The 14,370-nt window shown below is 68.4% G+C and overlaps 1 protein-coding gene across 1 annotated transcript; it reads right to left on the reverse strand.

Moving 5' to 3' along the window:
* Positions 1–1,857: 1,857 nt before the first annotated feature.
* Positions 1,858–14,091, reverse strand: DENND4B (DENN domain containing 4B; the record flags this gene model as incomplete). Its single annotated transcript, XM_083878959.1, has 26 exons — positions 13,754–14,091; positions 12,777–13,029; positions 12,623–12,692; positions 11,833–12,002; positions 11,136–11,377; positions 10,985–11,051; positions 10,852–10,910; positions 10,628–10,772; positions 9,963–10,138; positions 9,770–9,870; positions 9,190–9,405; positions 8,448–8,593; positions 8,101–8,240; positions 7,909–8,032; positions 7,538–7,744; positions 6,766–6,894; positions 6,541–6,685; positions 5,499–6,007; positions 5,070–5,192; positions 4,714–4,889; positions 4,264–4,381; positions 3,611–3,844; positions 3,424–3,523; positions 2,710–2,875; positions 2,570–2,634; positions 1,858–2,003 (listed from the first exon to the last, which is right to left on the reverse strand). Exons 1-26 carry the CDS (start codon positions 14,047–14,049, stop codon positions 1,858–1,860), a joined length of 4,323 nt encoding a protein of 1,440 aa, XP_083735085.1. The 5' UTR covers positions 14,050–14,091.
* Positions 14,092–14,370: the final 279 nt, after the last annotated feature.

A 14,370-nucleotide genomic window follows, 5' to 3' on the forward strand; every position in this document is an offset into this window, starting at 1 on the left:
CGAGATCTTTCCCTCCCCCCTAATTTGTGTCTCCAGTCCTTTCCGGCTCTGCTCCCCCAGATCCGAGATCTATTCCCCCAAATCCGAGCACTGCTCCCCCAGATCCGAGATCTGCTCCCCAAACCCGAGATCTGCGCCCCCAAACCCGCTCTCCGCCGCCGCCCAGCCCGCCGGGCTCTGCTCCCCCCGGACCGGAGCTCGGCGCCCCCGAGGCGCAGCCCGGATCTCCCGCAAACCCCGCGGGCTCTGCCTCCTGCCCGCAGCGCCCCCAAATCCGCCCCTCAGCCCCCAGATCCGCCCCCAAATCGCCCCCAGATCGCCCCCAGATCGCCCCCGAACCCGCCGGGTCTCGCCCCCCCCCGGACCAGGCCCTGCCCCGCCCCCGCCGGGCCCGGCCCCGCCGCCCCCGCGGGCCTCACCTGCCTCGGGGGGCGCGGGGGATCGCGGCGGGTTCGGGCGGTTCCGGGCGTTTCCCGGTGGATTCCCGGCGGATCCCGGCAGATCCCGGCGGGTCCCGGGGGGTCCCGGGGGTCCCGGGCCGGGCGGGCGGAGCAGACGCGGCCGCCGCCGAGCGCAACCGGCACCACCACAAACAATGCCGCTGATTGGCCGCCGCCGCCGCCGCGCCCGCCCCGCCTCCCGACCCCAGCCGCGACGCCCATTGGTGCGGCGTCCAGACGGGCACCCGGGCCCACCGGTGGCGTCGCGGCAATCCGCCGTTAGCCCGCCGCCCGGTCCTTACTGGCTGTCACGGCGAAGATTGACGCCCCGCCGCACCAATGGGAACGCGCCGAGCTTCCCCGCGGGGCGCCTTTAATGGGTCCCCGAGTCTGAACATCCGGGTACCGCGGCCGGCGCGCGGTGGCGGCGCGCGACTTCTCCCCCGGCCCGCCAGGGAGTTTTGGCCCCTCGCGGCCGCCGTACCGGCCCGGGGCCCAGCACCGGCCCGGTTCCGCCCCACGTGGCGCCGGTGCGAGGCCGCGCGGGGCTCCGGGGGCTGTCCCGGCTCCGGGAGCACCGGGCAGAGCTCTCCACACGCTCCCAGGCCCGGCGGGGCAGCGGCGCGAAGGGCCCGGCGGCGGCGAGGCCTCATGGCCCGTGCCCGGCTCCAAGATGGCGGCGCCCGGGACCGACATGGCGGGTCCGGCCTCGCCTCCCCCGGGGGGCCCCGCACCCCCCGACCCCTCCCCGGTAAATGAAACCCCCCGGAGACAGCGAGGAAAATACCGCAGCAGCTTTTATTTACAGGCCCCTGGGGCGGGGGCTGCTATTGCACAGTGCGAGGGGAGGGGGCGGCCCCGGACCCCCCCCCAATGGCCACCAAACCCCCCCGGGGGGCGAGGAAGGGCTGGGGAATGGGGTGGGGGGACAAACCCAGAGCCCCCTGCCCCAGCTGCCCTGGCACCACCTGAGGGGGGGAAATAAACAAGCCCAGCTCCCCCCGGGGTGAGAACGGGGGCAGAATTGAGGAGGGGGAAACACCCAGAGCCCCCCGCCGCCAGACCCACCCGCGCTCTCACTCTGAGGGGAGGAGGGGGGGGGGGTGAATAAATAAATAAAAATATATTAACACTGACATATAAAACCCGTTGTGAGCCTGGGGGGAGTCCCTTCTCCTTCTCCCCCCACCCTGGAGAATTTGAGGGGGGGTCCTGGGGGTCCCTTCTCCCCCCTGGGGGGGGTCCCTTCCCCACCTCGGCCCCCCCGGCATTGGGGGGTCCCTGTCACACTTTGGGGGGTCTTTCCCCATGGGGGGAGGTCTCATTAACACTGGCGATTCCTTCTCTCCCCGCCCTGGAGCATTTGGGGGGTTCCCGGGGGTCCCTTTCCCCCGGGCCGGGGTGGGGGGGGGGGGTCTCAGCACTCGGGGGGCGCCCCGAAGGAGCGGCGGCAGTCGGAGGCTTTGGCGCTGGGGGGCTGCGCCCGCCGCCGCCGCAGCTCGTCCCGCCCCAGGGCCCCGCCGAGCTTCCCCAGCGCCGAGCGGTACCGGCGGTCAAAGGCGGCTGGGGGGACAGGGGGGTCAGCGCGGGGAAAGGGACCCCCGGTGTCCCCCCACGAACACAGACTGAGCTCCCCTTGAGCCCCCATGTCCCCCCCAGAGCCACCGTGTCCCTCTGTGTCACCCCGTGTCCCCCCCTGAGCCCCCTGGATCCCCCTCCCGAGCTCCCCAGTACCACCCCTGTGTCCCCTGAGCCCCCTGTGTCCCCCCAGCCCCTCACCAATGTCCCCCCATGTCTCCCCAGCCCCTCGCCCATGTCCCCTGAGCCCCCCGTGTCCCCTGTGTCCCCAATGTCCCCTGAGCCCCTCCCCATGTCCCCCCAGCCCCTCCCCAATGTCCCCTGAGCCCCCCGTGTCCCCTGTGTCCCCAATGACCCCAACCCCTCCCCAATGTCCCCTGAGCCCCTCCCCATGTCCCCCCAGCCCCTCTCCGATGTCCCCTGAGCCCCCGTGTCCCCCCTCCCCTCACCGATGTCCCCTGAGCCCCCCATGTCCCCCAGCCCCTCACCGATGTCCCCTCATGTCCACCCATGTCCCCCCAGCCCCTCACCAATGTCCCCCCTCCCCTCACCAATGTCCGTGTGCTCCCGGCCCAGCGCCGCCAGCGTCAGGAACAGCAGCTCCCGGTAGATGCTCCTGGAGGAGGAAGGTGAGGGGATTTTGGGGGGATTTCAGGGGAATCTGGGGGGATTTTGAGGGGTCTGTCGGTACCTGTGAAGGGTCTGGGGGGCTCCGGGCGCTGCCAGGGTCTCCAGGAAGAGCCCGATGGCTTTGTGCACCTCGTTGAGCCCCACGTGGCTCAGCAGGGCCTCCAGGAAGGGCAGAGAGAACGGGGCAGGGGCAGGGCCCCAGGGGTGCAGCCGTGGGGGGATGTTACCTGGGGGAGCCCAAAGTGTCACCCCAGAGCGACCCCAGAGTCCCCAAATCCCCAGGGATGTGACCTGCAGGACCCCCAAGGTGTCCCTGATCCCCCTCTTTGCTCTTGGCCATTCCCCTACTCCTTCCATCCCCCAGTGTCCCTCATTCCCACATCTCCCATTCCCCTATTTCCATTCCCATATCCCCCTTCCTGTATCCCATCCCCATATCTCCATTCCCAAATCTCCATTCCCACATCTCCCATTCCCATATCCTCATTCCCATATCCCAGTCCTATACCCCCAATCCCATATCCCCATTCCTGTATCCCCTTTCCCTTATCCCCATATCCCCATCCCCATACACCCATCCCCAAATCCCCATTCCCTTTTCCCATATCCCCATCCCCATATCCCCATTCCCCTTTCTCATATCTCCATTCCCACATCTCCCATTCCCATATCCCCATTCCCATTTCTCCCTCCCCATTCCCCATCCCCATATCCCCCTTCCCACACCCCCATATCCCCAAACCCCCAGACCCCCGTCCCCCTGTCCCCCTCTCACTGTGCAGCCTCCAGAGGACGTAGAGCGGGGGGCAGCTCTCGGGGTCGGGGCTCAGCACGTCCCACAGGAGCCTCACCCTGACACGGGAGGGCTCGGGGGGCTGCGGGGCAGGGGGTGAGGGGGGGTCAGCACCCTCAGCACCCCCAGAACCCCTCACAGCCCCCCCAAACCCCCCCAAAACACCCACCTGGGGGTCGCGGGGGGCGTGCTGGGAGCCCAGCAGCAGCAGGGGGAGGTTGCTGGGCAGGGCCAGGCGCTGGAAGTACCAGACCAGGTTCCAGAAGATGATGGGGTGGCTGTCCACCAGCTCGGGGCGCGCCAGCAGCTCCCCGCCCTCGTTCTCCACCAGGCTCTCCAGCTCCTTGCGCAGCACCAGCGGGCTCAGGTAGGCAAAGGCCACGCGCTCCCAGCACCCCGGGGGCTGCAGGGTGGGGGAAACGCTTGGGACCCCCGAATTAGAGTGGGGGGACACCCCCTGCCCAGCCTCGTAATGGATTGGGACTTTAGAATAGGGGGAAACACTTGGGACCCCCGAATTAGAGTGGGGGGACACCCCCTGCCCAGCCCTGTAATGCACTGGGAATAGGGGGACACACTTGTGACCCTCGAACTGTGGTGGTGAGGGACCCCCTGCCCAGCCCAGGACCACCAAAACACCAACAGGGACCCCCGGTGACCCCAAATCTCAGGTGGGGCTCTCCCAACCCCAAATTACAGGGATGAGGGACCCCTCCCCATTCCCAGCCCCTGCAGGGACCCCCCCAGCCCCAATTCTGGGTGAATCCCCCGTTCCCAGCCCCAACCCGGGGTCCCCCAGCCCCAATCCCGGGTCCCCCATACCGGGGTCTCGGCGCAGCCGTTGCAGAGCTCGGGGGTCTCGTCCAGCTCGAGGCAGCGCCGGCGGTCGCTGAGCACCGGCCCCTGTGGGGAGGGGGGCACCGGGCCGGCCCCGGGGGGGCTGCGGGAGACACGGGGGGGTCACAGGAATGGGGGGCACTGGGGGATGTTTGGGGCTCCCCAAAGGATGGATAGAGGGGAGCAAAGAGGGGTGTGGGGAGAGCTCGGGGACATGGGGAGGGCGCTCGGACATTGGGGTGTCCCCACAGAGGATGGGGGTCCCTGAGGGCGCCCAGGGGTGTCCCAGGGGGGTCCCCACAGAGGATGGGGGTCCCAGGGGTGTCCCAGGGGGGTCCCCACAGAGGATGGGGGTCCCTGAGGGGTCCCAGGGGTGTCCCAGGGGTGTCCCCACAGAGGATGGGGGTCCCAGGGGTGTCCCAGGGGGGTCCCCACCTGAGGGGCCGCCGGAAGTCGCGGATCTCGATGCTCAGGAAGGGCACGAAGGAGCGGGAGCAGAAGGGGCAGGAGGTGTTGAGGTTGGAGTCGTCCGAGGTCCAGCCGGCCATGAGCTCCTCGTCAAACACCAGCCCGGCACAGCCCGGGCAGCGCGAGCAGCTGGACAGCAGCACCTGGGGAGTGGTCACTGGGCTGGGCTGTGCCCCGGGCTGGGCTGGGACCCCCCCAGACCTGAGCTCTGCCCCCAGACTGGGCTCTGCCCCCAAACCTTGCCCTGACCCCCCAAATCTGAGCTCTGCCCCCCCAAACCTGGGCTCTGACTCCCCAAACCCCTCTGCCCCCCCATTTCTCACCTCCAGGGCGGGGGGCTCTGTCCCCGCTGTCCCATCCATGGAGGGCTCCGTGGATTTGGGGGCTCCGCTGCTGCCCCCCGAGGCGTCTGACAGGTCCAGCTCACTGCCCAGGGACACGGAGCTCTGGGGGGGACACGGGGTCAGGGGGACACGCGGTGACACACGGTGACACACAGAGCTCTGGGGGGGACACAGGGTCAGGGGGGAGACACAGTGACACATGGGGACAGGGAACTCTGGGGGGGGACATGGGGTCAGGGGGAGATGGCCGGAGGGACACGCAGTGACACACGGTGACGCAGTGACACAGTGACACACAGTGACACACGGAGCTCTGGGGGGGACACAGGGGACACAGGGTCAGGGGGATAGCTGTGGGGACACACAATGACACGCAGTGACACACAGTGACACACGCAGCCCCGGTACCTCGGACGCCGTGGACTCGGGGCGCTCCCGGGGTCTCAGCAGGGTCTCTGCGGGGCTGCGCCGTGAGGAGGGGTCCCCGTCCCGCTGCTCCGACCCCCGGCGCGTCCCGGGCTCCCGGGGGGGCTCGGCGGGGCGGGGGGCGGGCCGTTTGCCGGGGGACAGCAGCTGCTGCAGCTTGGCCGCCAGCCCCCGGCGCGGGGTGACCCCCCCGGGACCCCCCCCGGGACCCCCGCCCGGCGCCTCGTCCCCGCCGCTCTCGTCCGTGCCGAGGTCCGAGAGGCTCCCGTGGGCCGAGCGGGGGGCGCCCCGGGGCCGGGCGGGGGGCGAGGGGCTCACCGGGAGCAGGGGGGGCTCCGCCCGCGCCCCCCCCTCGCTGCGGGCGCTGCCGGGGAAACTGAGGCTGCCGCTCTTCACCAGCCGCGGGGCCGGGCCGGGGTCCCGCAGGCTCCGGCCCGCCCAGGTGGTCTGGCGCTGCAGGGGGGGGCGTGGGGCGGGGGGCGCCTGGGCACCTGCGGGGGGCAGAGGGGTCAGTGACCCCCGACAGCACAAATGGGGAGGGGGCAGAGGGGTCAGTGACCCCCTCAGACCCAAAAATGGGGAGGGGACAATGTGAGATCAGTGACAGTGACCCCCAAGACCCACAAATAGGGAGGGGACAACACAGGGTCAGTGACAGCAACCTCCCCAAGACCCCCAAATGGGGAGGTCAGTGACAGCAGCCCCCCCACACTCCCATCCTGGGGGGACAAGGGGGTGTCAATGGGGGGACAGGGCCTCCCCACAGACCCCCATAGCAGCCCCCCGCCCCAGGGGAGTTCAGGGATTTCAGGAGGGGACAGGGGAGAATCACTGGGGCCCCTGAGATAATCAGAGGGGCTCCATCACCTGCGAGGGGACAGGGGGGTGTCAGTGGGGTGTCAGTGGGGTGTGACAGCCTCCCCCGTCCCCCCCAGCCCCCTCCTCACCCCGGGGGTCTCTGGCTCCCCCCTGTCCCCCCTCCTCACCCCGGGGGTCTCCGGCTCCCCCCCAGCCCCCTCCTCACCCCGGGGGTCTCCAGCAGCGCTCCGGCGTTCCCGCTGCCTCAGGGGCTGCCGGAACTGCGCCGCCCCCAGCACCACGTTCCGCAGCTTGGCCCAGCGCAGCCGCCCCCCCTGTGTCCCTGCCGGCCACTTGCTCTCCAGCACCGCCTGCCAGGGGGACACACGGGGGTCAGGGGTGGCCGGGGGACCCCCAGGACCCCCCCCACGGCGCGTCCCCTCGGGGTGACCTTGTTGTAGTAGCCGTAGGTGACGGTGTTGGGGACGATGCCGGCGCGTTTCATCTCCAGCAGGACGCGCACGGACAGCACGGGCTCCCCGTACTGCCCGCAGAGCTGCATCAGGATGCGGTAACACACCTGGGGGGGCGGCTGCAGGTGAGCCTGGGGCACCCCGGACACGGCTGCACCCTCAGAATCACACGGGTATCCAGGTGGGAAAGAGCCCCAGGATCACAGAGTGCAACCTGTGCCCCAACCTCACCTGGTCACCCAGACCAATGGCCAGGCCTCCCTCGGACACCGCCAGGGATGGCCACTCCAGACCTCCCTGGGCAGCCCTTTCCAAGGCCTGGCTGCCCTTTCCAGGAGGAGTTTTCCCAAATATCCACCCTGAGCCACCCCTGGCCCAGCCTGAGGCTGTTCCCTCTCCTCCCATCCCTGTTCCCTGGGAGAAGAGCCCGACTGTCCCTGGCTGTCCCCTCCTGTCAGTGCTGAGCCCCTTTTCTCCAGGCTGAGCCCCTTTTCTCCAGGCTGAGCCCCTTCCCCAGTTCCCTCAGGAGTTCTCCATCCCCTTCTCCTGCTGTTCCAGCCCCTTCCCCTTCCCTGGACGCCTCCAGCCCCCCACACAGTCCCTCCTGCCCTGAGTGCTGCCCCCAGCACTGACCGTTTCCCTCAGCAGCCGCTCCCTGGACACTCCAGCCCGGTGACCCCATCCCTCCCCATCCCAGCAGCAGATCCCCTTTTCTTTCCCAGGAGGATCCCGGAGCAGGAGCTGACCCACCTCGTCGGGCAGCACCACCTTGTGCTGCTCCATCTTCCTCAGGACGTCGTAGGCGAGCTGCAGCGCGCGGAGCTTGGCGGGGGCGGCGCGCACCAGGGTGGGCAGGTACAGGAACCAGAGCCCGTAGCAGTGCCCCAGCAGGCACCTGGCCCACAGCTCCGGCACTGCCGAGGACTTCTGGGCCACCCTCTGGGCCACCTTCATCTCCTGGGGACATTGGGGACGACGGGGAGTCAGGGAAGGGGAGCTGAGCCCCTCAGGTGGGCGCCTGGGCAGGTGTCACGGCTCACGGGGACACTCAGCCAGGTGCTGTCCCACCTGAGCACCTGCCCAGCTGTCACAGCCACACGTGCCCAGGTGCTGTCCCTCACCTGCTTGGTGCGGCGCGGGGCGGGGCTGCTGGGGGCGCTGCTCCGGGCCTGGCACAGCTGAGCCACCAGCGGGTCCCGGGGGGGCTCCAGCAGCTCCGGGCGCAGCGTGGGGAACCCGTCATACCTGTGGGGGGCACAGGTGAGGGGGGTTTGGGGAGGGGGAGACGCAGGGAGGGCCCGGGGGGGTCTCACCTGTAGCGCGCGGGGGGCTCGGTCCCGTCCGGCCCCGCCGGCTGCTCCGGGGGGGTGATGAACACCGTGTGCTCCCCACCCCGGGGGTCGTCCAGCTCCATCAGGGGCGTGTCCTCGGGCTTCTCCAGGTCCACCTGCACCTGGGGAGGGGCGGCAGGGTCACCTGGGCACGGCGGGGACACGGGGACACACCTTGGGGACACGGGGACACACCTTGGGGACACGGGGACACACCTTGTGGACACAGGTATGATGAACTCTAGGCAGGGAGTGAGGGACACACACAGGACACACGGAGGGGACACAGGGACACACACAAGGGACACACCAGGGACACGGGGACACACCTTGTCGACGCAGGTGTCGAAGAACTCGAGGCAGGGCTCGCGGTCGCTGGCGAAGGAGCAGTCCTCGATGAACTGCGTGAAGAGCTGCGTGCGCAGCAGCTGCCCGTAGAAACGCTGGTACGCCCGTTCCCGGGAGCGCAGGAACCCTGGACACGGGTGGGGACAGGGACAGCGTCACTGAGGTGGGGTGGGATCCATGGGATTGATGGGGTGGGATTGATGAGATGGGATAGGATGGGATAGGGTGGGATAAGGTGGGATGGGACGGGATGGGATGCACAGGATGGGATGGGACACACAAAATGGGATGGGACACACAGGATGAGATGGGATTGATGGCACGGCATGGGATGGGACGGATGGGACAGGATGGGAAGGGAGAGGGATGACATGGGACAGGACACACAAGATGGGATGAGATGCACAGGATGGGGATGCAGATGAGATGGAACCAGATGACCAGGACAGGACAGGGACAGGGATGAGATACACAAATAGGATGGGACACACAAGATGGGATGGGATGCACGGGATGGGATGGGATTGATGGCATGGGATGGGATGGGACACACAAGATGGGATGGGGCGCACAGGATGGGGATGCAGATGAGACAGAATCAGATGACCAGGATAGGACAGGGACAGGGATGGGACACAGAGGATGGGATGGGAGGCACAGGATGGGGATGGGGATAAGATGGCCCCGGATGACCAGGACAGCACAGGGCCACCCCGGGCTCACCCTGCAGCGCGAAGAGGCTGCCGGCGTCGCGGCCGGCCGGGGCGGGCGCGGGCGCGATGGGGCGCAGGAAGGAGCGGTACCCGCGCAGGGCGCAGGCCATGAAGCGCAGGAAGGCCGCCCTGGCCTCCAGCTCCAGCTGCGCCCGCCGCGCCCCCGCCGCCTCCGCGTCGCTCAGCACCAGCTCCGGGGGCTCCTCCTCGCCCGGCGCGCTCAGCACTGCGGGGACAGGACACTGTCAGCACCGGGGATGGACAGCAGGTGCCAGGGAGAGCCCCAGGGGTGGGACTGGGTGGGCAGGGAATGGTTGGGAACCATTGGGAATGAAGCCACAGCTCTGATCCTGTCATTCCCAGTTACGTCCTATCTTCTCTTTGATTGTAGTCCATTGTCAGCCCTGATTTTCTTCCCTTTTCGTCTCGTTTTATCCCAAAATGATCCCAGACAGGGCAGGATTTCAGGGCGCCCTTTGACCCCCCCTTCCCAATTTGGACTATTCCGTGTAACAGCAGAGGTGAGGGATGTGCAGACCCCCCGGGACACCCTGGACCCCCCCATCACACCCTCAGGACCCCCCACTCACGCTCATCCAGCTGCTGGGACAGGTTGTGCAGCGAGGCCAGCAGCACCTTGCAGGGCCGGCGGGGCAGCGCTCGGGGCGACAGCAGCTTCCTCTCCTCGCTCCTGGGGGCACAGCACAGGCACGAGGGCAGGGCGGGACCCCCTGGGACCCCCCCCAGCACAGCCCACCCGCCCCCAGCCCTGGGGACACTCACTGGAAAATGGTGTTGGTGTCCAGGTCGACGAAGATGACGTCGCGGGGGGGCTCGTAGAGGTCGAAGTAGCTGGAGTGGATGCCTACAATGAAGGGCACGGGGGCACACAGCACGTCAGCCAGCGCCAGCGGGCACAGCGGGATGTAGGGGCACTGCCAGCGCAGGGGGAAGATCATCTGGGGACAGGACGAGGGTGGTCAGCACGGTGGGGCCCCCCAACAGGCGGGATGGGGGGCCCAGCGCCGCGGGATGGGGTCTGCAGAGCTGTGGGGTGGGGATCCCCAGTGCCAGAGGACCCCAGAGCTGTGGGGTGGGGATCTCCAGTGCCAGAGGACCCCAGAGCTGTGGGGTGGGGATCCCCAGAGCTGTGGGACCAGGATCCCCAGAGCTGTGGGGTGGGGATCCCCAATGCCACAGGACCCCAGAGCTGTGGGACCAGGATCCCCAGAGCTGCGGGACCAGGATCCCCAGAGCTGTGGGACCAGGATCCCCAGAGCTGTGGGACCAGGATCCCCAGGGCTGTGGGGTGGGGATCCCCAGTGCCACAGATCCCCAGAGCTCTGGGACCAGGATCCCCAGGATCCCCAGCACGGCGGGTCCCCAGCCCCACGGTGTCCCCACGGTGTCCCCAGGGTGTCCCCAGGGTGTCCCCTGCGGTCACTCACCGCCACCAGGGCCTCGCCCACGCTGGTCAGCACGTCGGGGCGCAGGGAGTGGATGAGCAGCTTCTGCTCGGTCAGGACGGCCACCAGCAGCGCCACCGCGTTGTCGGGGCCCAGGTTCTGCAGCAGCGTCAGGAAACTGGCCCCGCTGCGGGCGGGGACATCCCCTGGTCACACAGGACCCCTCCCCACCTGTCCCCTCCCACCTCCAGCACCCCCGGTCCTACCTGAGCGGCAGCGGGGAGGACACGGGCCGGCAGAGCAGCAGGCTGTCATACGGGGACATCTGCGGGGACAGGGACGTGCTGGGGGACACGGGGGACCCCCGGGCCACTCTGAGACCCTTCCCGGGCCACTCACCTGGACCAGGATCCGCGGGCGCTGCGGGGACGGGAAGGGCACGTTGTGCATGAAGTGGGAGATGTGCCTGCGGGCGGAGCGGCCCCGTCAGCCGGGCGGGGGTCGCCGCGGGCCCCCGCCCCCCCCGGCGCCCCCCCTTGTCCGCGCTCACGTCTCCAGGGGCAGCACGTGGGGGCCCGAGATGGAGTAGCGGTAGATGAACATGAGGAACTTGCGGAAGACCTCGAAGAAGGGCCAGTGGGACAGCACGCAGATGCTCTTGCGGGTGTGCAGGGAGCGCCCGGGCACCGGCCGCCGGTCCACCACGCTGAGCAGCCCCAGGCGCAGCGCCTGGGCCTCCGACAGCCGCTCCCGAGGAAACGCCTCGTGGAACTGGATGGCGGCGCCGTAAACCTGCGGGGAGGGGCTGTCAGGGCTGCCCGGGCACTGGGACCCCGGTCCCTTAGCCTGGGGACCCCGGTCCCATAGCCTGGGGATCCCGGTCCCACAGCCTGGGGACCCCGGTCCCTTAGCCTGGGGATCCCGATGCCATGGCCTGGGGACCCCGGTGCCACAGCCTGGGAATGCCCGGCACTGAGGATCCTGGTCCCACAGTGCCCTAAAACCTCGGCACCGGGGATCCCAGTCCCATGAAGGCTGAGGATCCTGGTCCCACAGCCTGGGAATGCCTGGCACTGAGGATCCCAGTCCCAGAGCCTGGGAACCCCTGGCACAGGGATCCCAATCCCATGAGGGTGGAGGATCCCAGTCCCACTGGGGCTGTGGGTGCTGAGACCTCCAGACCCAACCCCTCCCAGGGCACTGGGGACCCCCGCCCCACGCCCCCCGAGCCCCCAGTGCTGCCGTGCCTTGTCCCCCGAGGCGCCGGTGAGGACGAAGGTGGAGAAGACGGGCAGGGGGTACTTGGTGCCCACGGGCCAGCTCTCGATGGTGGCCCCCATGGGCAGGCAGAACACGGGCACCGACTCGGGCAGCGGGAAGGACTCGCTGTCCTGCTCGGGGTAGCGGCTCAGCAGCCCTGCACGGACACACGGACACCGGACACGTGGACAACGGACACCGGGATCGGCCCCCGGGGCATCTCCCCCACCCCAGAGAGGAGGGGGCGGCCAGGTGAGTGCCCACAGCTCCACAAAACCACCCCCCAAAGTGTCCCCCCAACGGGAAACCCAATTGCTCCCCATCCCGAAAAAGGGACCCCACTGTCACCCCAGTAAGGGACCCCATACCCCATTGTCACCTCAGTAAAGGACCCCATTGTCACCTCAGTAAGGGACCCCACTGTCACCCCAGTAAGGGACTCCATTGTCCCCCCAGTAAGGGATGCCATTGTCACCCCAATAAGGGATGCCACACTTCCCAGTAAGGGACCCCATTGTCCCCCTCCCCAGTAAGTGACTCCAGTCCCAGAGACCTGGCAAAGCCCCCCCAGGGGTGCTGGGGCAGCTGAAAGCCCCCACTTTGTGCTCCCCAAACCCCCCTGAGGAGACCCAGGAGCCTCTGCACCACCCCCAAATCAGCCCCGTGCCAGCTGGGTGAGATTAATTAACACAGAATATATTTTTAAAAATAATAATAACAACAAACAACGCTGACTCCTCTTGAGGGGAAGCAGAGCCCCCATCCTGAGCTCCCCACCTGCCTCGTAGACCAGCGTGTTGTCCTTGGCCACGGCGATCTTGTAGCACAGGTACAGCGCAGGGCCCCACTGCCAGGAGGGATCAGGATTTTGGGGGGTCAGCAGGGGCTGGGCAGCACCAGGAGGGGCGAAAGGAGCCCTGCCCAAACCCACCATGCTGGTGTTGAGGTTTTTATCCACGCGGCAGAAGGTGTGCGGGGTGCTCTCGCCCTTGCTGGGCATCACCAGGCAGATGTCGGTGACCCCCAGCGTGTGGTGGCCGGGGGGCTCGGCCGCGCGCCGGAAGGTCAGGAAGGTCCTCTGGTGGCCCGGGGAGCCCGAGGCCAGGTTGGCCGAGCGGCTGTAGGGGGTGGTGTCCAGGATCTGGTAGCCCGGCTTGGGCCGGTCCTTGCCCTCGTAGTGCACCCTGAGGGGGACAGGGGTGGGGGACGCCAGGAGGTGTCACCTCTGGGCTCATGTCACCTCTGGGCTCATGTCACCTCTGGGCTCATGTCACCTCTGGGTCCGTGTCACCTCTGGGTTCATGTCACCTCTGGGTTTGTGTCACCTCTGGGCTCATGTCACCCCCTGGTTCGTGTCACCTCTGGGTTTGTGTCACCTCTGGGCTCATGTCACCTCTGGGTTTGTGTCACCTCTGGGCTCATGTCACCCCCTGGTTCGTGTCACCTCTGGGTCCATGTCACCTCTGGGTTTGTGTCACCCCCAGGTTCATGTCACCTCTGGGTCCATGTCACCTCCAGGTTCATGTTACCTCGGGGTCTGTGTCACACTCAGGTTCATGTCACCTCCAGGTTCATGTCACCCCCAGGTTTGTGTCACCTCTGGGTCCATGTCACCTCTGGGTTTGTGTCACCCTCAGGTCCATGTCATTTCCGGGTTCATGTCACCCCCGGGTCTGTGTCACCCCCGGGTCCGTGTCACCCCCGGGTTCATGTCACCCCCGGGTCCGTGTCACCCCCAGGTCTGTGTCACCCCTGGGTCTGTGTCACCCCCGGGTCCATGTCACCCCCAGGTCTGTGTCACCCCTGGGTTTGTGTCACCCCCAGGTCCTTTCCCAGCCTCTGTCCCCAGCCTGGAGCACCCCAGGGATCTCCCGTGGCCCAGGGCAGCCCCGGGGTCCCCCCACTCACCCCAGCTCGATCAGGGGGGGCTTGTCCCGCCCGCGTTTGTAGCACAGGAACATCTGGGGGTTGTTGAGCAGCCCCGCGTTGAGGTCCACGGGGTGTCCCGACGTGCTGGTCTCGATGCAGGTGAAGCCCTGCGGCACCTCCTCGCCCTGCGAGCGGATGATCACGGCCACGTCCGTGATGGGCTCCCCGGGCCGCGCCGGCCGCGCCTGCTGCTCCTCCTCCAGCGCCCGCGACGCCTCGGCCAGCCCGGCCACCACGAAATAATCCACCAGCTGCGGGGGCTTCTCGTCCGACATGGCTGTCACAGCATCTGCGGGGACACGGCCGATGTCACCGGGCACGGGACGGGACGGGAAGGGAGGAGGTTTCCGGTCACGCCGCGGGACGCGGGGACCCCCCGAGCCTTCCTGCCGCCCCCCCGGGCCCGGCACGGGCAGGGCCCCTCGGCAGGGCTGGAGGAAAGACCCCCACCCTGCGGCTGCCCCGGTTTGGGGGCTGCTCCCCCGGTTTGGGGACCCTTTTCCCCTCCTGTGCCCCCTCTCTGCCCGCAGCGCCCCCGGGTCCCGGCAGGACGCCCCCTCCCCAAATTCCCCCGGTCCCCAGAGCCCCCGCAGAGC

Source organism: Zosterops lateralis (assembly GCF_965231275.1).
Source record: "Zosterops lateralis genome assembly, chromosome: 27".
In the NCBI taxonomy this organism is placed as follows: domain Eukaryota; kingdom Metazoa; phylum Chordata; class Aves; order Passeriformes; family Zosteropidae; genus Zosterops; species Zosterops lateralis.